The sequence below is a fragment of the Sceloporus occidentalis genome, unplaced genomic scaffold (genome assembly GCF_023333645.1).
Source record: "Sceloporus occidentalis isolate IW3139 unplaced genomic scaffold, rSceOcc1.0.p SCAF_5, whole genome shotgun sequence".
NCBI lineage: Eukaryota > Metazoa > Chordata > Lepidosauria > Squamata > Phrynosomatidae > Sceloporus > Sceloporus occidentalis.
The window spans coordinates 13,192,687-13,216,536 of record NW_028316985.1 but is presented as its reverse complement, the minus strand read 5'-3'; the positions used below and the strand labels follow the sequence as shown (position 1 = coordinate 13,216,536).

At 43.1% G+C, this 23,850-nt stretch overlaps 2 protein-coding genes across 5 annotated transcripts in view; both read right to left on the bottom strand.

The window, feature by feature from the left end:
* The window catches only part of LOC149311671 (solute carrier organic anion transporter family member 1C1-like), a 46,763-nt gene extending 24,904 nt beyond the window's left edge, over positions 1 to 21,859 (bottom strand). For 2 of the 4 annotated variants that reach the window (XM_089527636.1, XM_089527639.1), the window contains exons 1-5: positions 18,329 to 19,013; positions 2,907 to 3,052; positions 1,044 to 1,185; positions 790 to 922; positions 250 to 377 (exon numbers count right to left, since the gene is read on the bottom strand). In XM_089527636.1, coding sequence (XP_089383762.1) covers positions 250 to 377; positions 790 to 922; positions 1,044 to 1,185; positions 2,907 to 3,017 — 514 coding nt within the window. In that variant the 5' untranslated portion in view covers positions 3,018 to 3,052; positions 18,329 to 19,013. Of the gene's footprint in view, positions 1 to 249; positions 378 to 789; positions 923 to 1,043; positions 1,186 to 2,906; positions 3,053 to 18,328; positions 19,014 to 21,663; positions 21,722 to 21,833 lie in introns of those variants that run through there. The other 2 variants (XM_089527638.1, XM_089527637.1) reach the window with 2 other exon arrangements.
* LOC149311672 (uncharacterized) lies at positions 12,315 to 16,966 on the bottom strand. Its single transcript, XM_089526596.1, has 2 exons — positions 15,899 to 16,966; positions 12,315 to 14,318 (listed from the first exon to the last, which is right to left on the bottom strand). Exons 1-2 carry the CDS (start codon positions 16,964 to 16,966, stop codon positions 12,315 to 12,317), a joined length of 3,072 nt encoding a protein of 1,023 aa, XP_089382722.1.
* Positions 21,860 to 23,850: the final 1,991 nt, after the last annotated feature.

The following is a 23,850-nucleotide window of genomic DNA, read 5'->3' as shown; positions in this document are numbered from 1 at the left end:
TGCAAAGGGTATTTGTAGCATCTTTGAGACTAACTAAAGAAAGAAGTTAGTAACATGAGCTTTCATAGACTTGAGTCTAAAAAGTCTATGAAGTAGGCTCAAGTCTACAAAAGCTCATGCTCCCAACTTCTTTCTTTCAGTTAATCTTAAAGGTGCTGCAAGATCTCTTTCCATACTGATTTTCCAGACTAACACAAGTATGTCTTTGAATTCTACTACCATCAAATTTCCGGAGGGAGTTTTGCTTACCAAGAGCAGCTGAATTTCCTGATTTTCCCATGTCATCTGTAGCATAGTGAAGAGGAGATGCTGGTGAGCAGGCTGAAACACTTGCAGAAGAATTGGCCGTTGAAATGGCAATGCTTTTGTAATTATAACTTCAAAACAAAAATAATGATGTGAGGTTGAAAGGTGGAAGACAATAAAGATAATTGTTATTAATTCTTAGTGTGTGTGTGTGTGTGTAATCAAGATGAAACAATATCCATCTGGAACAATGCTCCATTGTATTGCTGCTCCCAGAAATGGTGTGAAACAAACATTCATAGAAATTTGGACCCACAGAGGCCCAGTATTGACCAAGTCAGTAGGAAATTCTTTGATAATTTAGTGAGTTCAGTGTTGAGTTAGTGTCCTTGAGACCACTTCTCAGCATTTCCCATATACATCAGTGGCTGCTATTCATTTCTATGCATAGTCTTTGCCACTAAATGCTACTGGTATCAGGTTACATGTTATATAACAAAGATTTGGGGACAAAGAAACAACGGCTAGACCCTATGTACATACCGACCCATTATGAAATGAGGTATCACTGACAGAAATGCTCCAATGGACATGATGAAGCACCCAACAGCAATGACCTTTGGACGATGAACCTTTGGTCCAAGGTAGCTCACTAGCACCAATACAAATAGGTTTCCTGCAATGCAAGAAAGAATGTGAAGCAGCAGTGAGGAAACTCTTTCAAAAAGGTTTCCATTCCATTCCAAAACTGAGGTAGATTACTTCCTGGGTTACAAAAGGGAATGGAATAGGTGTACCTATCTCAAAGCTTCCATCAATCAGACCAGTCACAGATGATGAGATTTCAAATCTCCTTTCGATCTGAGTCATCATACTCTTCATGTAGCTTCCCGAAAAACCTTTGGCAAAATAGGAAAATGCCAGTGATACAAGAAAGATCTGTGGTGTAAACAAAAACATGAATGTGAGTAAGATATGGAGCTGTCACTAGGGAACTGAAGGGCTATCCAGACTGACTTGAAAGGCGCAGTGTCCTGATGATGCAGGCCCTAACTCTGCCATCAGGGAGCCATGATGGCAAGTGCCACTGCAAACAGCATGCACCATCATGATGCACCTCCAGTGCTGCATCCACATGATGCAGCACCAAAGGGGCACCATAGTAGGAAAGATTAGATAGGAATAATCTACTGGAAATTACTGGATAAAATATGGAAAGAATAATAGAATCATAGAGTTGGAAGAGACCACAAGGGCCATCCAGTCCAACCCCATGCCATGCAGGAAATCCAAATCAAAGTATCCCCGACAGATGGCCATCCAGCCTCTGTTTAAAGACTTCCAAGGAGGGAGGTTCCACTACACTCCGAGGGAGCGTGTTCCACTGTCCCCTTACTGTCAGGAAGTTCTTCCTAATGTTGGGGTGGAATCTCTTTTCCTGTAGCTTGCATCCTTTGCTCCAGGTCCTTTTCTCTGGAGCAGCAGAAAACAAGCTTGCTCCCTCCTCAATATGACATCTCTTCAAATATTTAAATAGAAACAGGAGAAGACTTTTAAGGTTGTAGTAAGAAAGACAGATAAGAAAGGAACATATAAAAGGTTGCAAGAGGTAATATAAAATGTTCTAATAAAGAATTTATAGAAATGAAGTGTAGTAGCAAAGAGATTGGATAGAAACTTATGGGGAAGACATATCTTAGTACAAAGGATAGAATAAATCGGAAGTGAGAAAGTTGAATGAATGGTATTTTTGTGAGATTTTTTTGTTTTTTCTTTGTATGTTTTTTTTCCTTTTTTATGTAGAAACATAAGTAGATGATAGAATTAAGGGTAGGAGTAAAGAAGAGGATTTAAAAAGAAAATGAGAGGAGTTTGAATGGTGTGTAAATGGATGGCAGAGTAAGTAGTAGAGGGTAAGAGTTGGTTGGGTAGTATTTAAGAAAAAGATAGAAACTGGTGGAAATAGGTGGGAGATCATGGAAGAAAATGGAAAAGATGATGTAGAAAGGTAGGAAGGGTAGAAGAAGGAAGAATAGGAAAATAGAAGAAGAAGGAAGGAAGTTGGTTAGAAGAAAGGGTATTTGGAAGAAGCAAGTTCTAATTAAGTGGTTTTTTTATTGTGTATGTATGTATGTAGGTTTTGTTTTGTTTTGTTTTTTCTGATACTGTGATATGTAATTTGTCTATTTTTTGTTATATCTTATTTGAATAATAAAATTTATTAAAAAATTAAAATTAAGAAAAATCAAAACACAAAGGGGTACGATACAGCCGTGTGTGCTGCAGCTATGGTGCCCTCTGGAGGGCGCAAAAAGGAGCTGCTTTTTGCGGTTCCTTTTTGCACCCTCCAGAGGCTGGATCGGGGCTGCAGTGTGAGGTTGCCACGGCCCCGATCCAGCCAGGAAAGGGAAGGCTGCAGGCCGCCAGTCTGTCTAGCCCCTGAAAGAAGAAATGTTCCAGCTGCCATGTGCTAGAGTGAAGATGAAGGAAATGAAGAGGAAAAAGAGGAAGAAAGGAGTGGATAGAGAGGAAAGGCAAGGAGAAAGTAGAGGAGGAGAAGGACTGGCAGTGTTGACCGTAAGACCTATTGAATAAATTCTTGCATAAGAATCATCCACATGTTCTAGCCATTTATTCCAGATAAAGAAGCAAGGATGTACCTTTAGCTTTGAAATACAGAGAGGGATTTTCTTCACCGAATGTGGCCCAAGGCTTTTATCCATGAATGACAGGTTGTCTTTTGCTTGTTGAGGAACTGTATTCCCATCCATGGTGTTGATCTTCTGACTTGGGAACACAGATTGTTCTGTCCAGGATAAATAAGGATAGGAATTGCATCATTACCTTAATGGATATAACTCCTATGTATTATTCTCAGTCACACCCTTTATTGGCTTCAGTTTGGAAAGCAAAGGCAAACTGGCATTAGCCAGACTGGTTTGTTTACTCCAACTCTCATAGCCATATGAATTTTCAACAGCAATGTTAATAGGAAAATCTACACCCATCCTGCCACAAGATAACCAAATAAACTCATTCCCCATTCAGCAGAGGTGGAGAGCCATTGGTCCTGCAGATGTTTCATTAGAACAATCAAAATGTACTGTACAATGCAAAATGTACATTACAATGAATCAAGTTCACTGAAGAAGTCCCATTGAATTAATGCCAGTTAAATGGGCATAAGGTTGTAATCTAAACCATCTAAACATTTGATACTTACTTTTACTTGTATTTTTTTTAAAAAAATAGTTAACCATTATCATGAAACAATGAGGTTTACTTTCTGTGAAACTTTCCCTTTTAACAAAATGCTTAAGATTAACACATTTTAATGGATAGGAAGTGATTCACGTAAGCAAGTTTTTTCCTTTGGATTTTAGTCCAGAACCATGAAGATTGATCTACTGAAGCAATGCACAATTTATAACCCAATAGATGTTATTGGATGGCTAATCCCATCATCCTTCACCATTGACTATCTTGACTAGAAATGATGGGACTTACAGTCTAGCAGTAACAAGATGGCCACTTATCCCCATCTTTGGTGTATATATGCATGTACTGAAAGGTATTTGTTAATAGTGGGTAATTTTCCATGTTGCCCAACTTATATCACCTGATGCTTTAATCCAAGTTGTTGTGCATTGTACTTCTCATTTAATAATTTCATCCATTACTTTATTAATAGCTTGCCTTTTCGCAAGCTGGGACTCAAGACAGTTAAACTGTACATTCTCTGGAATATGGTTATTTTCCCTCTAATTCCCTGTGTATTGTACATTCATCTTGTAGACTTAATTCCCTATTTAACTACTATGATTTAAACAAATGTTTTATATGTACTGCCCCATTGGGTAGCCTCAGACCATCAGTGGTTGCACACTCTTGACCACCGGGAAAGATATTAGATTTCATTTTTAGGATGCTGCCATCTGAATGTTAGTAGGCTTAGCCTCATAGAATATTAGCTGATACTTGACCACTCAGTTGAACTGCAAGCCAGCCTATTAACTCCACCTGATTAATTCTTTTTTTCCTCACTAAGCTTCTGTACTGAAATAGGGCCAAAATCCAGGGTAATGTCGCATTTCTTTTAACAGCAGAACTAGGTCAATCTGTTTCTTTATTATTCACAACTGGCATACAGTACTGCAGTTATGGATTCATAACCTCTAATTACAGATTCATAACTATTCCATAGTCAGTAATACTATATAGCTATGATCATTGCACTATTGTCACAGGGTCAAATGCCTCCCCTAACTATCTTATCAGACGGCAGCTGCACTGAGCAATGGAGGTCTGTTCTGCTGATGATCAGGGCACAGCAGGGTAAGATTTCCAGTCCACTCCCACAAGTGACCAAGTCTGTGATGAGAAATTCCAATAACAATCCTGCTCTGAATTGTCACAACCTCACACGCTGGTAAGAGGGGACTGGAAATGTCATCTATGTTGCACTCTGATCACCAGCAGAACACACCTCCATTGCTCAGTGCAGCCATTGACTGATATTAACTGATAAGGTAGTTTGGAGGATGGGGCCAAAAGACGTCACTTAGTTACACATTCACAACTAACTAGGTGAAGTGGCATCTTGGCCATATTTATATTCCAGCTTTTCTTCAATGAGTTTAAAGTAATCTTCCTCCATATTTTTTTATCTTAAGAACAATATTTTCAGGTAGGCAAAAACAAAACAAAAAAAGGAACTGACCCAAAGTTCATCTGGTGAACTTCATAACTAAACAAGCGTCTGAACCCTGGTCTCCCTGATCCAAATCAAACATTGTAATCTCTACACCACAGTCCTCATTTGATATCAAAGATCAAATCCTCAGGATACAATGTCAATATGCTTTTTTCCCTGCCCACCTTCATATCTTTGTAAAATTTTAGAAAATTTCATAGCATTAATAAAAGTTCTGCTAATACTTCACAAGCATATCCTGGATAACACAGAAAAATGCTGATTATAACACTGCACAGCACTGAGTTCCCCAGAACAGTGACCACTGGTAGCTTCCATATTAATGGGACCATAAATCTGCTTAAGTTTTGCCTGAAATTTGAATAACCTATCAAAAGCGCTGAACGCTAACCTCCAAATAGATTTGGTACCTTTTAATTTCTCCTGTCAATTTGGACTAAATTCACCACCTCATTGACATAGAAATCTCCAGTTGTCATAACCAAAAATGAGAGGCATGTTATACCCAAATCTTATTTCCTTTTACCTTTATGATTTCTTCATCCCAGTTCTGGATCTTGGACTAATTTTATGAAGAGAATCTCTCAGCCTGGACTCACATTTGCAACCAGCACAATCTATACTGAGTTTCCTTTCCCTTGTAAATTCCAGGCATATCTTGAAAAAAAGCTTGACCTCACTATTTAAGACTCCGAGCCATTAGTCATCTCAAGATTTCTGAACAATTAATACCTTTAACCTCATATCCAAGAAGCACACAAGGAGTTTTAGACTTTTAAGCAAGGAATGCCCCATCTCTGTTCATGGTTACAAACAGTTCAGCAAAAATGCAGAGCATGTCCCTTTAGTGATTCTTTATCTCCTTCTGATAATCACCCTTCTGAGTTATCAAGCCTCTAAAGTTTGCAAACAAAATCTTTTGGTCAGAACAAGCATTTTGTATTGGAGACATTTTGTCCCTTTTGGGGCATGATATTCCAGAGAGTGGGGCTGGAAATAATGAGAGGAAAAAAAGATTTGGCTAAAGTTTTGGAGAACATACATGTTCAGCAGCATAAAAGTCTCAGGGGGTGGTGGGAACATCTTTGCTGAGGGTATTCTAGCAAAGTTTGGATGATAATAATAATAATAATAATAATAATAATTTATAGCCCGCCCAATCACAAGGAATCCAGGCAGGTTACAGCAATAAAAATATAGAGAATACAATAAAATAAAATACAAAAAATAAATAAAATACAATAAAATAAAAGAGAGTGACATGAGTTACAGAAATTTACACTTAGGCCTGGTGGAATTGGGCCTGTCTTTTTCCCTCCCTCCCAGGTCTGATGATGACAGTTGGGATGGAGGGAGGGCTCTTCTTCTTGAGGCAAGAATATAATTTTTATTAATTTTAATTTAATTCTTCTCATTAATTTAAGAGAAAAATTGGTGGACAGAGTGACGTAAGTCACAGTAAATGGGGAGAGGAACTAGGTAGGGAAGGCCTGCCAGAAGAGATCTGTCTTAAGAGCCTTCTTAAAGGCTGTAAGAGTAGAAATGTCGTGGATCTCCTTCGGCAGATCATTCCATAGCTACGGAGCTGTGATGGAAAAGGCCCTCTGGGTGACTGAAGTTAGCCTAGATTTTATTGGCTGAAGTAGATTCTTTCCCAAGGACTTTAGAGTGCGGGACAGACAATATGGAAGAAGGCATTCCCTTAAGTATTCTGGACCCAAGGCTTTAAAGGTAATCACCAACACCTTGTACCTTGCCCTGAAATTAATTGGCAGCCAGTGAAGGGATTTCAAAACTGGTGTTATGTGATCATTACAACGAGAACCTGTAATTAACCTGCCTGCCATATTTTGTACAAGTTGAAGTTTCTGAACTTGGAACAAGGGTAGCCCCATGTAGAGCGCATTACAGAAGTCCAATTGAGAGGTGACCAGCGAATGTACTACTGTTTCAAGGTCTCCTGGTTCCAGGAAGGGGCATATTATTATCTGGTAGGATGGTTGGCAATTCCTATATTGAGAAGTGTTCTGAGACATTTCCATTTCCATTGTTTAAATAGATTGACGCACAGTTCTTATTATGTTCCCAGAGAGGAAAGATGGTGCATGATGTTCGGGTCATGATATGAGCTGACATGATCCAGAGTTTCACATGACTGGTCTATATTTATTTCTGAAAACAGAGGCCAAGAGCCTCTTGGTTGGCACAATTACATGGGCACAGGAGTGGATGACAATGGCATGCCAATCAAAGTGGCCATGGGCAATGAGGCTATGGTGGGGTGGTGGCAAAAGTGTTCTCCTTTAGGAGATCAGGCTACCCTTCTGGTGGTTTAATAGATAAGTTTTTAAACTGCTTTTATTTCTAAGAATAGATTTTTTTTAATGTTTGTACAGATATGCACTTTTATTAGTATCTGTTTTAATTTTTATTGGTGAAAGGCAGAGAGTCAGTGTGGTGTAGTGGCTTAAGTGCTTGTCCAGGACTCTGGGAGACCAGGGTTTGAATCCCCACCCATCCATGTAAGCCTTATGACCTGGGGCAAGCTACATTCTCTCAGAGGAAGGCAAAAGCAAGCCCAATCTGAGCAAATCTTGCCATGAAAACCCTGTGATAGGATCACCTTAGGCTGTCACACTAAGTCTGTTGGGGTAACTTCATATCCTGACAGAGGCTGCACCTACACTGCAGAATTAATGCAGTTTGACACAGCCTTGACTGCCATGGCTTAATGCTATGAAATTCTGGGGTTTGTAGTTTTGTGAAACATTTAGCCTTCTCTGTCAGAGAGCTCTGGTGCCACAACAAACAACAAATCCGATGGTTCCATAGGATGGATCCATTACAGTAAAAGCAATGTTGAATCAGAGGTGGTTTTAACTGACATTCTGTCACTAATTCCAAATTCCACTTGAAAAAGTGGCTTACACTGACCCTTATACTGGAGTAAGTCACCAACAGATCTTTATACTGGCACAAGTCGCTTTATGTATTTTACTCATAAACCATACTGTCCTGCTGGCTTAGATGGCTTTAAAGGTGGATTTGCCAAATTCATAGAAGATGAGCCCATGAATAACTGTTGATCATGATATCTCCATTGAATTTTCATGACCAGAAGCATTATGTCCCTTATTCTAGGTCCTGGGAGAAATAGTGCAGTTTTCTAGAGATACGTCACTCTTTCAAATAGAAAACTTCTATAAAGGGAATGAAGTCCAGGGAATGAGGTCATGGTAAAGGGAATTTGGCTAAAGTTTAAGCCAGAAAGGTCCAGGAAGAAAATAGACAATTCAAGCAAGAGTAATCCATAGTCAAGGCAATCTGGATTTAAATATAATACAGTGGGCCCTTGGTATCCACTGGGGATTAGTTCCAGACTCTCCCCCCCTCCCTGTGGATAACAAAATCCATGGATACTCAAATCCCATTAAATACAATGGAATAGTGAAATGGTGTCCCTTATATAAAATAGCAAAATCAAGGAATGTAGTTTGCCCAAGGTCACAAAATCCTGCTATCGATTCCACCAAGGGTTCACAACTCCTCAGTGCCAGCTGGTCTGGATGGCTTAGCATGGCATGGAAAGTACAGCTTATGGATCTCATATGGCCCTTAACATCACCTCTGTGGCCCTCAAAGACTGCTGAGAGTCCTCCCAAGACCTGCATGCGTGCGCGCGCACACACACACACACACACACTTGACTGAATATAGTCAAAAAATGTAGAAAACATTCACAATTTAGTTTCCTCCCTTACCAGAAGCACCAACTCCAGAAGCCTATTTTCTCTCCCTAAAGGTTGACAATGGTAGCCAAAAGTGACGTGGTGTCACTTCCAGTGACCTCAGATGCATCATGGGTTCCAAAACTGGCTCCTGTCCTTTGCACAGTTGTGCAATCCTGCTTTTTGTCCTCCTTGGAAGGCGATCCATTTAGTGGGGGAACTGTACTTAGGCAGCTTTGTGCCAGCCCCTCCCCTGGGACTGGAATGCTGAAACCTCTCATCCTCTGTTAGCTCCTTTAAGGTAAAGGCAAACAGAAAAATATGGAATGTGGTAGGTTCAGGTGTATTGCCACTTCCAGTTATATAAGTAAACAGAGCACATCGTCAGTACTCTGTTTCCTACAAGAGAAGATTAACACCTTTTTTCCCCTCTTGGAAAACCAAGGACTATACATTTTAAATTGGCTCCTTCCAGAGTTTGGACATATTACTTTTTTAGCTAAGAACTCCCAAGTTCCCTGAGCCAGCATGGCCCAAGACGTTTGAAGCTTCCAATGGGAATTTGTTGCAGTAACTTAGGGAAAAAAGGAACTTTTGCAGTATCTGGCTCTTCCAGCACACCTTTGCAAGCTTTGAAGTTGGTGATTGTCCTTTTTTCTTATCTCTACTCCTTGCATTTTTGTTTTTCCTTTGCCAGTCTGGGGTCCAGAGTGTGTCACCCTCAGGTCTCCAGCTCCATCACTCTGATTCAGATCATAGAGAGATTTTGTAGCACCTTTGAGACTAACTGAAAGAAAGAAGTGGGCAGCATGAGTTTTCTTAGACTTAATACATCTGAGGAAATGGACTTAAGTCTCCGAAAGCTCATACTGCCAATTTCTTCCTTTCAGTTAGTCTCAAAGTTGCTACAAGATCTCTCTACATACTGATTCTACTGACTAACATGGCTGTATCACTGACTTCTGATTCAGATAGGTTTAGTCCAGGATAATAGCCCCAAGGTTCAAAAGAAGTGCCATTTCTGATGGTAGTGCTCTAGCCTTCCTGGCCAATCCTTCTGCTGGGAGACAACTGGCTACAAAAAACCAGGCACTCAGAGTGGACTCTCTCTCTTCTGCTTCTGGTTTCCTTCTTCCACTTTCTCCCTGCTTTTTACAGTAATGTTACATTGTCTCCCACTCCTCATCCTCTTCCCCAGGTCTCAGAGCTGGCACAGGTTCTTCTGTATACCTGAACTGCAGAACAAAATAGTAGGACACTGACAATTAAAACTCACTTCAACGTTAACTAAGTTCTTTTTTATTATTGCATCTAAGAACTGCAGGCTAGCTCAGAAGGTGCAGAGCCATTAGGCTGGTACACATAGTTCTAGCTTCCAGCATTCTTCACCACTCCCTGATTCCCTGGAATCTTCTATCTCAACTGGAGCAGCCAATGATAGAACATTTTGGGTTCCCAGAGTTGGTTTGCTTATTTTATTTATACCCCACCTTTCTCCCAATGTAGGATATGAGGCTGCTCATAATACAAATTGAAATGAATTACAGGTAAACAACAACTAGTTTGAAAGTTTAAAAAACATTAAACAATCACATTAAAAACATTAATCTACAACAGATTCTTTAAAGGCAGTTAAAATATAATTCTTGATGCTGTTTACCTTCAAGTTGGTTCCAACTCATGGTGACTCTAAGATGACACTATCATGGTGTTTTCTGGGGTTGAAAGAGTGTGACTCACCCAAGGTTACTCAGTGGATTTCAGTAACCAAGTGGGGAAATGAACTCTAGTCTCTAGAGTCCTAGTCCAATGCTCAAACCACTACACCACACCAACTCGCTTAAATTATAATAATGGTGATTACAATACCAATACTATACATCCCAATTAAAATAGCAATAGCAAGTACATTTCAATACCACTTATCAGTGGGCTAGCACTTCCTAAGCGGTATACATGTGTAAGCCAATTTCCCCCAACAAGCTGGGTACTCATGTTACTGATCTGTGAAAGAATGGAAAGCCGAGCGGACCTTGGAGCTCTGCCTGGGATCGAACCCACAACCTTGTGGCTACATTACTGGCATTTAACCACTGCGCCACCAGAGCTCATAAAAGACCTTCTATAATAGATAGTTAACACTCCAAGGGCTGAGTATGTAAGGTCTTTGTCTACCTGCTTCAGGAAAGAGAGCAGAGAGGTGGTCAACCTTGCTTCCTATGGGAGCAAATTCCACACTGTCGGAGCAGCTACCAAGAATTCTTTCTCCCATGTCTTCAACAAACATGGCAGAGATGGTGGTGAGATCAAGAGAAAACCTTCTCCCCAGGTGCTTAACACTCAGGCAGTCTCATATTGGGAGATACGATCTTTCAGATAGTTTGGACCCAAGCCATATAACCAGCAGTTCCTTGTTGCCTTTTTATGCAGAGTTCTCATAGAACAAGATCTGCAAGATAGGCAGTTTATAACATCATCACTAGAAGAAAGGTAAACCATGTCCCCCAAGTTTCAGTCAGTCACATATATTGTTTCACAGATAAAAATAATAATCCAGTAACAAAAAATGCCTTGGGTTCTGCACTGGGATATCTAGGGGCTATGCTAATGAATACACTTTTCATAACTTTACATAAGGAGGTATTCTGTACCTCTTTACAGATGATGTTTCATTGACAATACAACAGCTTCCACATGGTGCCCAGATACGGTTCTGACTACTTGATCGAAATGGACACTGAATAGCTAGAAAGCCAGGAAAGTTCCAGTCTGCTGATGCTAGATTGACTGCCTCCACCTTCCCTCCGACCTGATGGAATTCCACAAAAATAGCCTGAAAGAAGTTCACGTTTTGCCAACTTCATTCAATATCTTGGACAAAACACCCCAGCAAATCCAGGGAAATTTGCCATTGTTGTTTTTGTCATATGATGTTGGAACAAAAAGGTCCCGTGTTGTTTTGTAGCTGAAAGATGATGCGAAGAAACTGGTATAAATGCTTAGATAAGAAACATCAACCTCTGTTAAAAGAAAGAACTGAAACAAAACTGTAATCAGAAGCTTGTCTACCTGGATAAATAACCTATTGTTACTTAAGATAGCAAAGTGTTCTGTTCATGAGGGCAAAAATATGCAATCAGTTTTCTTTACAGACAGGGCAACAGTGGCATTTCTCAAGCACTGCCTTTCTTCCCCCTCCTCCACACACACACACACACACACACATACACACAAATGAGTGACCCAGCCTTGTGTATTTCAAACAGCAAGAACTTTATTCCAGGAACTGTAGGTGTTAGCAGGAAGATGTTTGCAAACAGAACTGTTATTATCCCCAAACACAACCCCATATTCACAATTCCCTGCTGTGGGCGGGGTCGGTGCGGCCGGCTGCATGCTGGGGAATGTAGTTCGAGGTAACACGTGCGCAACAAACTTTCTACTTCAAGCTTTGCAAGAACTGTGACCTTTAATGGTAACTTATAACACCAACTCCGTGCAACAATCCCAAACTCCCAGCCCTAAAGTAACAGTGTCCCAGGCTCTCTTGGTCTCGTTACAGAGGTTGCTCCTCAACCTCTTCTCGCGGCGTCCCACACCCGGCGGCTCGGCCACCCGCGTGCTTTTCAAGGGGTTCCCTTTCGGCCTTTTCCTTCTCTGGTGGTGGAGGTCCCCCCCTTGCTGTCCCACCACTCACTCGCTAGGCTTCCTGACTCCTGCTTCTTCCAGACCTCCTCGTCTGGAAAGGGGAAGTTGCCCTCTTCGCGGGGGTCCCGCAACTGTAAAACCTCGTGAGGCCCCGGTGGCCTTGGTGTGAGTTTGGTTTGGAGGGACACGGGCCGTCCGGACCTCTGGGGGCTATGGGTCACTCTTTCCCTTCCCAACTCGACCGCCTCGCCCCGTCCTCCTCTTCCGCGTCTGTTCCCTCCTCCGCGACGCGCCTCTCCCTCTCCTCTTATCCTCCTCCTTGGCTCCTCCTCCCCCTCTTCCAGCCCCTCCTCTGGGCTCTTCCTCCTTAATTCCTCCACCTGATCGCTCTCTCCTCCCCCAACTCTCCCTCCAGGTACCTCTACTTTGCTACATAACCCCCCCCCCCCGCTAAGAGAGTTGGCGGCGGTGGAGCGGTCCAGGTGGCCTGTCGGGAAAAAAAAATCTGCATTAGTATGTAATAGACCTTGCCTATGTTGTACTGAAAATGCGTATGGTTGTAAAGCCATATACCATCTCGTTATGCACGGATTGGTGTCTTTCATAGACGCTAACCAGGTTAGAGGTGCATGATCCGTGACTAGGTGGAAGGGTGCCCCCCACAAATAATATCTAAGCTCCGTAACCGCCCATTTGATTGCCAAGGCCTCCCGCTCAATTGCTGCATATTTCTTCTCTGCTTCCTTCAATTTTTTACTAAGGTATAACACAGGGTGCTCTCCGTCCTCCCATACCTGGGAAAGAACAGCCCCTAATCCTACCTCCGAGGCGTCCGTTTGCAGAATAAAAGGTCTGGAAAAATCTGGGGTTCTCAAAAGAGGGTAGCTATATAAATAGGCCTTTAACTTGTCCAAGGCCATCTGTTCTTCTCGTCCCCATCTAACCCTTCGCGGTTGTCCTTTCTTTGTCAAATTAGTTAATGGGCAGGCTATATGGGCAAAATGGGGTATAAACCTTCGATAATACCCTACTATCCCCAAGAATTGCCGTACCTGCTTCTTGGTCTGAGGAACCCCCCAATCCTGTACCTTTATCACCTTATCTGTTAGGGGTTTCACATTCCCCTGTCCTACCATATGCCCCAAATATTTCACTTCCTTACAGGCCACTGCACACTTTTTGGGATTAACGGTCAGCCCTGCTTTCCTCAATACTTGTAACACCCTTCGCAAATGCTCCACATGGTCGTCCCAAGAGTCACTGAAGATAATAATGTCATCTATGTATGCAGCCGCACAGTCAGACAAGTCCCTCAGGACCCAATCCATCAACCGTTGAAAAGTAGCCACGGCCCCGTGTAGGCCAAAAGGCATTCTCGTAAATTGAAACAACCCCTTAGGAGTAGCAAAGGCCGTTTTCTCCTTATCTTCTGGCTGTAATTTAATCTGCCAATAGCCCTTTGTTAAATCTATGGAGGACAGGTATCGGGCTTGACCCAAACGTTCCACTAAATTTAGGGCCCCGGGCATGGGATAAGCGTCAAATTTGGAGACCTTATTCAACTGTCTAAAGTCCACACAGAACCGTACCGACCCATCCGGCTTGGGGACCATTACTGGTAAGCTTCTCCACGGGCTTGTGGAGGGTTCAATTACCCCCAAAGCCAACATAGCTTCCACCTCCTTATTAATTACCTCTTGCAGCCTCCATGGCCATGGCCGAATAGGTAACCTCACAATGAACTTTGGGTCGGTGTGGATGGCATGTTGTATTACATCCGTACAACCGGGTTTACCCATGAACACATCACCAAATTGTTGCTGCAAAGCCCTCACCTGTTCCTGTTGTTGCTCAGTGAGCGGGGACCTGATAGCCACTTCCCCTGCCTCCAAGAATTCCTCGGTCTGAGGCCCTATGAGCCACTCTTCCTCCTCAGACTCATAGGCTACCTCAGCACACATGGCTTCTCGTACCTTCCAAGCCTTTAGGAGATTAATGTGAAAGATTTGCTTTTTAGGGGGTTCAGTGTTTAGTTGTACTTCATAATCAACCGGCCCCACCCTTCTCAATATTTCAAAAGGCCCCTGCCACTGTGCAAACAATTTAGCCTTTTGTGAAGGTAATAATACCAGAACTCTCTGTCCTACCTGCAATTCCCTTTCTTTTACCTTATTATCATATAGCCGCTTCTGTTCCTCTTGAGCCCGGGCCAGATTCTCCGTAGCTATTTTCCCAATATCCCTCAACTTTTGCCTCATCTGTAAGACGAACTGGAGCTCGGATTGGCGAGTGGTTTGTTCTTCTTCCCACCCCTCCTTTACAATGTCTAGTATTCCCCTGGGCTTTCTTCCGTAAAGCAACTCAAAAGGCGAAAACCCCAAGGAGGACTGTGGCACCTCTTGGAAAGCAAACAATAATGGTTCCACTAACTGTGGCCACTGCTTGGGGTGTTCTGAAATAAATTTCTTTAACATTGTCTTCAAGGTCCTATTAAATCTCTCGACCATCCCATTGGCCTGCGGGTGGTAAACTGAGGTCTTAAAGGGTCTGACTCTCAACATCTTCCAGATACTAGCCAGGGTTTGACTCATAAAGTTAGTCCCTTGGTCCGTCAAAATTGCCCTGGGGAATCCTACTCGGGAGAAGAGCTTAATTAACTCTTGTGCTATTCGGGAAGCATGGATAGACCGTAGCGGGAAGGCCTCAGGGTATCTAGTAGCACAATCTACCACCACTAACAAATACTTATATCCTCCCGCCGCCCGCTCTATCGGTCCTACTATGTCTAACGCTATTCTGGAGAAGGGCTCTTCAATTATAGGTAAGGGAATCAGTTTTCCCCCGGGAGGTCCTTTCCCTTGAACTAACTGGCACTCAGGACACGACTGACAAAATGCTTTTACATCTGCAAAGACTCCTGGCCAATAGAAGTGCTGTGTCACCCTTTGCACTGTTTTGTCTATCCCCAAATGCCCAGCCATCGGTATCTCGTGAGCCAACTTTAACACACACCCCCTCAAGGCTTTAGGAACCACTAATTGTTCCTCCGGGCTGCCGGGGCCCCCTGCCAGAGGGATCCGGTACAACAAACCTCCCCTCATCTCGAACCGGGGTCTCTGCAGTCCTTCTCCTGCCTGCGCCTGCCTTAGCGCCTCTTGGAGACTAGAATCATCTTGTTGCCAAGCTACCACCTGCGCTCTAGTCACCCCCGCTATATCCAACTCCAACTTTTGTGTAACTTCCCCGGCTAAACCCTCTGCCTCCTTTAAGAGACGCTGCCAGTTGGGCCAGTCTCTCCCCAACAGCGCCTCCCTCCTCAAGGAAGGGACTACCCCCACCTTCAATCTTTCCCGCTGTCCTTCTATTTCTACTAGGGCCCATACCGTATTATAGGCTTTTAGATCCCCATGGATATATCTTACATTGATCTTGTGGGAAGGGCCCCCCCCCCCGGGTCTTGCCTTACTAGAGTCTGATTGCACCCCGAATCCACCATGGCTAGTACTTCTTTACCATTAACCTTAATCCTTACAAATTTGCCCTTTAAAATTTTTTTCCTTACCTGAGCTGCATCCCAAGTGTCTCCCCAAGAACATTCCATCATGGGGCAATCCCGGCGTATGTGTCCCTCCATCCCGCACGTATAGCATACTACCGGCCTTCGGTGGCTCTCCGTGGGCCCTGGGTCTCCAGTAGCTTTCGTCCCTTCCTTCGCCTTCTGAGAATTACTCTCTTCTGTGGGCACTGCCTGCGTCACCATCTCCCGCGGCTTGGCTCTTCCGATACCCACCAGGCTTTTTCCGCCTCTCAGAGGTACTCCTTCCAGGCCCCTCCGCAGTCGGCCTCCCTCGCTTTCTTCCGCCGCGGTGAAGGCTTCCATCAGCCCAATGGCCTTCTCCAAATCCTGTGGCCGGTGACAACTCACCCAGTTACGTGCTTGCGGGGGTAGCCCCCCTACAAACTGCTCCACCATCACCAACTCCGCTACTTCAAAGGCGGTGCGTTCCGTGGGCTTCAACCACCTCAGACCACTGGCTCGAATTTTCTGGCCCAAGGTCCGTGGATGCATTCCCGGTCTCCAGCGCAGGTCTCTCAACCTCAACCTATAGGTCTCCTCTGAGATATTGAGGGTTTGCAGGATCGTTGCCTTGACCTTTGTGTAGTCTCGCGCCTCCTCGGGTCCCAATGTGTCGACCGCTTCTTGCGCAGGTCCAGTGAGGCAGGGTGTTAAAATAAGGGCCCACTGTTCTTGAGGCCATTGGGCTGCCGCCGCCGCCACCCTTTCAAAGGTATTAAGGAAGGCCTCAACATCATCCTGCGGCCCCATTTTCATGAGCTTGAGTGGATTTAAACCCACCGTCCATGTCAAGCCCCACTCCTCCCCTTCTGCCGCCCTTGGCGATTTCCACAGGTTCGTCAATTGGGCCTCTAACTGGGCTTGGGCACTCTGCTGAGCGGCACAGACTTGCTCTAGTACACGAGTTTGTTGGGCAGACACGTGCTGTAACATCACCTGCTGTTGTTCGGCGAACCAAGCAAATAATTGTTCTTGGGCCAGTCCTGGCCCCGCCCTGGGGGCGGTGCCCGCATTCTCCACCAATGTGGGCGGGGTCGGTGCGGCCGGCTGCATGCTGGGGAATGTAGTTCGAGGTAACACGTGCGCAACAAACTTTCTACTTCAAGCTTTGCAAGAACTGTGACCTTTAATGGTAACTTATAACACCAACTCCGTGCAACAATCCCAAACTCCCAGCCCTAAAGTAACAGTGTCCCAGGCTCTCTTGGTCTCATTACAGAGGTTGCTCCTCAACCTCTTCTCGCGGCATCCCACACCCGGCGACTCGGCCACCCGCGTGCTTTTCAAGGGGTTCCCTTTCGGCCTTTTCCTTCTCTGGTGGTGGAGGTCCCTGCTCCCAGTAACCCCCCTTGCTGTCCCACCACTCACTCGCTAGGCTTCCTGACTCCTGCTTCTTCCAGACCTCCTCGTCTGGAAAGGGGAAGTCGCCCTCTTCGCGGGGGTCCCGCAACTGTAAAACCTCGTGAGGCCCCGGTGGCCTTGGCGTGAGTTTGGTTTGGAGGGACACGGGCCGTCCGGACCTCTGGGGGCTATGGGTCACTCTTTCCCTTCCCAACTCGACCGCCTCGCCCCGTCCTCCTCTTCCACGTCTGTTCCCTCCTCCGCGATGCGCCTCTCCCTCTCCTCTTATCCTCCTCCTTGGCTCCTCCTCCCCCTCTTCCAGCCCCTCCTCTGGGCTCTTCCTCCTTAATTCCTCCACCTGATCGCTCTCTCCTCCCCCAACTCTCCCTCCAGGTACCTCTACTTTGCTACACCTGCCCTAAAACATCCTGGGCTTGGCTATAATTTTCCCAGAAAGCAATACATATCCATGTACTATTCCTGGTCTAATCACTCACCTAACCTGCTTAAACACTTTTGGTGTCTCCTCTACATCTTTTCTCCTATGATAAACCACATCCCACACATATCTATGCATTACAGTACCAAGCAATTATAGTTACTGTAAACCACCATCAAAGTTCTTTCCCCACACTACACCACTTATCATCCTCACAATACATTCTCACATCCCCACAATACACACATACTATAATTTTTTTAAGTAATACACCCCTATTACTACATTAATAACTAATTAACCCAACCAAACACGCAACTCATGACAGATTCGATCAGAATTTGACCAGTACTCAGGAGTTCTTGGGAGAGACAAACTTTACTAGAGAATAACTCCATGGCTGTCTCCATCAACACAATAGTCAGCATGTTTGTATATATTTCCAAATTATTTTGCTATATTCTGGATGGAGTGAATGTGGATGATAAAAACAAATCCATTATACTGTTGCTTTAAAGTGGTATGTGTTTAGTTCTAAAAACTTGACTGGATTTTTTAAAAAATAACAAAAATGGAGGGGGCTTCCCTATGCAAGCCTCCCTATGAAGGGAATCCCAGAGCCTAGGAGCACTCACCAAGAAGATAACTGTGAAAGTAGTGGTACTGAAAGAAGGGCTGCTCCTGAGGATCTATGTCAGTTCTATAATCCTTGTGAGTAGCCCCAGTTAACACTCTGGCTGTGGCTACATTTGGTTACAGCTATTTTTGCATTGTATATTTTCCAATCTGGAAGTAAAATAAAACAAAAATGTATTTCAGAGAATGCACTGGAGTGGTGTGGCTATTTCAGTGTAACTCTAAGAGTTAGCATGGCACATCTGAAGATGAAGTACTGTCTACATTTCAGTGGGACCTTGGTATCCACTGTGGTTTGGTTCCAGGCCTATATATAATGGTGTAGTGAAATGGTGTCTTTTATATAAAATAGCATAATCAAGCTTTGCTTTTTGGAATTTAGATCTTTTCGGAATATTTTCAAGCTGTGAATGGTTGAGCCCATGGATAAACCCCAAATTCCACACACACCCTAGGCTCATTATTTACATTACTCAGGCCCCAAAGCCCGAATTGGATCTGGGCCCTTTTCACATTATGAAACCTGATTCTGGGTTTCTATCTCTTATCCTCCATTAAAAATATTTACTTTTTGCTATGGGTTTTCCAGAAAACTAATTAAATTTTGTTGTAAAATATTTTAAACAGTTTTATCTGCGAGCCACCTTGGGTCCCTTTCTGGGAAAAAGGCGGCATAGAAATTAAATAAATAAATAAATTGTCACCATAGTCATCAATGGGACAAAAGACCTAGAGCAAGTGTATACTCACCTGATCCTGTCCAGAAACAACCAAGTGGAGATACTGGTGTGAGAGATAGATATGCAAGTACTTGGTTCAGACACCCACAGATAGTTCACTGTTGAGTAAAAATGCCCAAGGCCAAAGAAGGATAGAAACAAAGAAAGTACTAGAAACATGAATTTCCTCAACAGAAAAAGCTGATAAACAGTTGGCGGAATAGAGAGGTAAGTGTCCATTCTTTCAATATATCCAAAGTAAATAAGGAAAATACAGCTTAAAAGTTTAGTAGCAATACTATAGTATGACATCATGGACCTTTCACACTACACAATCTGTTCCACTTCAACGGACATGGTAACATCATAGGATTTACAGGGGTTGTTCCCACTACGGTTTAAACTGGATCTTGATCCAGTTTAAACCACGATGGTTCCCAATTAATTCAAATCCCTGAAATGATTCAGAAAGGGGGGGCATGGTTTTACCCATTTTTACCCATTTAACCCACATCAAAAAGACAGTGGTAAAATGGGGTGGGTTTGGGGCTGAATCAATTTCTTTGGAAATAAATTGATTCAGCCCAAGTGGGAACCAGGTGGAATTGAACCAGATTCGAATTTGCCTTGGTTCCCACTGGCAGTGGCTTTTCCGGCCATACCTCCATGCTCCATCCTCAGTCCTCTGTCCTTCCGGCCTGCCTCTCTCCTTCCACCCCAGCATGCCTCCGTCCACCCGGCCTGCCTCTCTCCTTCCACCCAGCCTCTCCTCTGCCCCCGGTATGGCCAGGAAGGATGGAGGGAGATATGGCGGGGAAGACACGGCTGTTGCTTCCTGCAGAGATTCTTGAAATCGAAACAAACATAGTGGGAGCCACTCTGTTTGCTGAACTAGTTTCAGGAATCAGTACAGGAAGTGAATCAAGAGGTAAGTGGGAATGAGGCCACAGTGTATAGAGGAGTACTTGGAATTCTCAGCCAGAAGGCTCTAGTGTCTCACTAAACTACACACCTCAGAATTCCATAGGATGTTCCATAGGATGATCACAGTGCTATATATATCCAGTGTGAAAAGATACATTTTCTTCTGAAGGGAGACATTTACCTGGGCAAAGAGGAAATCTAGCTTAGTCACTGTGGAGACAACCCTGGCTGGACGATATTTCTACATTGGATGAAATATGGTCCAGGACAATGGCCAGAATTCTGTTAGGGACATTTGCATGTGTAAATGTCTTTTACAAGTATAGATTTCCTTGTTGGGCACTGAGGGAGTTGGTATTCCATTTGTCCCTTCACAGTGCAAAAAATGCCCCCACCCCCACTCTCTATCCAGCCAGATCTCCAGAATCACCTCCCATAGCTATCTGGTGCTTCACAGCAAGTAGGTAAGGTCAGAGAAGCCTCTGGCTATCTTCTCAGAGCCAGACATACAAAGGTGACATCAGTGCTGAGATCCACTGGGGTCTTCTGGGGGTCTTAGCACTTCTATGAGAAGGCAGCTAGAGTCTTCTCCAACCCTGTTTGCTTTCTCTGCAAAGTACGGAATGCAAAGTGGCTTCTGAGTTTTATTTTAGAGTAAGTGTATGGCTCAGCGCAGTGTAAGTCTGCATGCAATATTTACACTGATGTTTTCACCAGCTTAAATAACCAAAGATTGAACATATTCTGGGACCATTCAAATGAATAAACCATACATTTTTTCCATACTGTTACTTCTGTATTAGATCAGCAGATAAGAAAATCAGCACCACATGCACCAAATTTCCTTGCAGCATCCAATTGGCATACTCCTGTTGGCTGCAGTGTGGCTGGCACAAAGAGCTCCCTTCACTGGGGGACCTTTCTTCCAACAAAGGCTACTTCTCCACTGCAGAATCAATGCAGTTTGACACCATTTTAACAACCATGGCTCAATGCAATGAAATTCTGGGATATGTGGTTTTGTGGGATATTTAGCCTTCTCTGTCAGAGAGCTCTGGTGGCACAACAAACTACAAATACATGTAATCCATAGGATGGAGCCATGACAGTTAAAGTGGTGCCAAAGTTCAATAGTTCTGAAGTGTGGCAGCAGCAAAATCTATTGTTATTGGGTCAGAAAATTCTCCCATTATGTCATTAACATTATGCCTTTCTACAGAGAAATAAGAGCAGTTTTTCCTTGGAAAATGGATTGGCTGCATTTTTGGTTAACAAAAGGAAGAATCTTCTATCTCATGTGAATATGTTTTTTGACTTGGGGCATTTTGGTATTGTGGAGTACCCTTGTTTCTGCACCCGCAAACATTCCTGTGAATCAGAAGTCACTCAGTTCAAATTTTTTATCAGCTTACATGAGGGTTAAGCATAACTAATCATGGATCTAATACTCTGTATCTTTATAACTATTGTAATGTTAAGTAACATAAAAAGAGAGACACTGAGCATAAGTGAGCAGCTGCTCAAATCATATCTACAAACAGATGCTTAGAGACATTAGAATTAACATACTACAATTCATCGGTGTTTAAAAAATAAAAATAATAAAAACCAAAAAAATAAAAAATAAAAAAATCAACAGGTCACCATACTTGCCTTAAGATCGAAATAATTTAATGTAAGTTGTTTTTTACCTGGACAATTGCAGTTTTGAAAAGAGAGGGTTCCATATTTAAATCATTTTTGTTGTTGTTGTTCTTAGAAGAACATTCCTCCAAGTCTTAAATTATTCTCCCCTCATCACATTCCCAGGGCTAGTCTAAACAGATTGAGACTGGCAGAATGAGAAAGATGGAGAACTTACTTATGTTGCTCGTTCCTCAGTCAGGCAGCCTTCCCTGCTATTGCGGGGGCACAGTGCCAAGGCAGTGATCAAGCTCCTTTGAAAAGTGAAGACCGGCCCACTTCATTGCAAAACTTTTGGCTCTCCTCATTGCACTCACTTCCAAATAAAGGCCTAGCGATCATTATAAGCCTATAAACATATGCATATAATTTTAAAAACTGGCACTTTGCCCACAGTAAATGCCAGGCAGGATCTTTTAGCAAGAACCTATGTGATCCATTCTGATGTTGTCATCACCACCACAACCATGAATTTTTGAAGAGCAGGAGAACAAAACAACACCTAATATGTCTTTGGGTTTTGGCCACCAGGTAATGACTACTGACTGAGAAGTTAACTTTTTTCCTTTTACCAGCCTAGGTAATTGCATTATTAATCTCATAGCAACTGAGTTTGCTTAACACAGCTGTTGAAAGCCAGAGCCAAGAAATTAAATGTCATTAGCATAGTTTGCACTCACTGAGAAAGACCTAACCCTATTGATGTCTATAGTAGACATCTTACTTTACAAGCCGGTAAAATAGGCACGTGGATGGAACAGAAAAACATACACATGCAGCTGCTCATGCAGTGAAACCACAGCTAGATTTAGATGAGGTTTCCATGTGACCTCATTCAAAAGCAGCAAAGGGGGGGAAACTGGACAAACTGTATGTCTTTCTGACAGGTGAGCTTCCATCATTCGTGAATACTTCTAACAAACTGAACTAGTGATGTGGACATCTCTCACTTTCAGCCCCATTACATGTCTCTGAATTCCATCTACAGCTTCTCCCCAACCTATCTTGAATTAATTTCTGAAATTCAAGATAACTTTTCATTTAAAAAATATTGGTATTGAAATTCATATAAATTTTGCCACTCATTTGTCTTAACTGATGCACTTTTAAACATATTTTTCTTACTGTATGCATTTTCTCTATTGACCAAAGCATCTTTGGCTGCATTTTTCCAAGGCACACATTTTAGGTTGGATGTATTTATTTGTGTAGAATTGGTGTTTTTAAGGAAGAAAAAACAGAAAAAAGATCTGCTTCTGTCACTTTGCAGTATCTTTCCAGAGAGAGTTTTAAAAAGTGTGGGGGGTCGGGGGGAATGACCATTTCAAAAGGTAAATTCATATGAACATCTTCTCCATCTCTAAACTGAATGACATTAGATGAACATGTGCAGTGGTGGCTGGTGGCTTCCAGGGCACTGAAATGATGAATCCAGGTTTAAGGCACACTTCAAAACAACCATGAAATGTTCTGACCTCTGTTCCCCCAAACAGGGTTGTCTCCTAAGAGGAGTCTACACAAAAAATTAATCTGACAATCTGATTCAGTTTCCTTCACCAGGTACACTGCAAACATGTTGCCTACAACTCCCATCATCCCCATGCAGCTGGGTGGGGATGATGAGGGTTGTGTTCCAGCACATATAGAGGGTTGTACACTATACAGTGGAAAACAAGAATGATGTTTCAACACATCAAACTATAATGCAGTTTTATTAGTATCTATTGTAAGCAGTGTCAGTCCCAAATTAGCACTTGGATAGGAGGCCACCAATGAATACCAGGTGCTATACTTCAGAGAAAGGAACTGACAAAACCACTTCTGAGTATTCCTTGCCTAGGAAAACTTATGAAGTTCATGGTGTTGCCATATGTGGAGAGATGACTTGAGGACACATACCCATACATACAAGGCCACAATACATTGGAGGTAAATGTTACACACCTGAATCAACGTGCAAAGGGATCTTGTAAAACCTTTGAGATTAATGGAGGGAAAGAAATTGGTAGCATAAGCTTTTGGCTTGGGTACACAGGTCAAATGAAGTGGCTCCCCTCCTTCATCTTCACAGTGACCTGTCTACAGAATGCAGGGCCAAATAACCAATTCAAGTGTGGACTGTTTTCACAACATGAGGCCAGTTCCACACCAAATCCATCATATCCCTCCTATAAACCAGTGTAAAAAAAAATCCT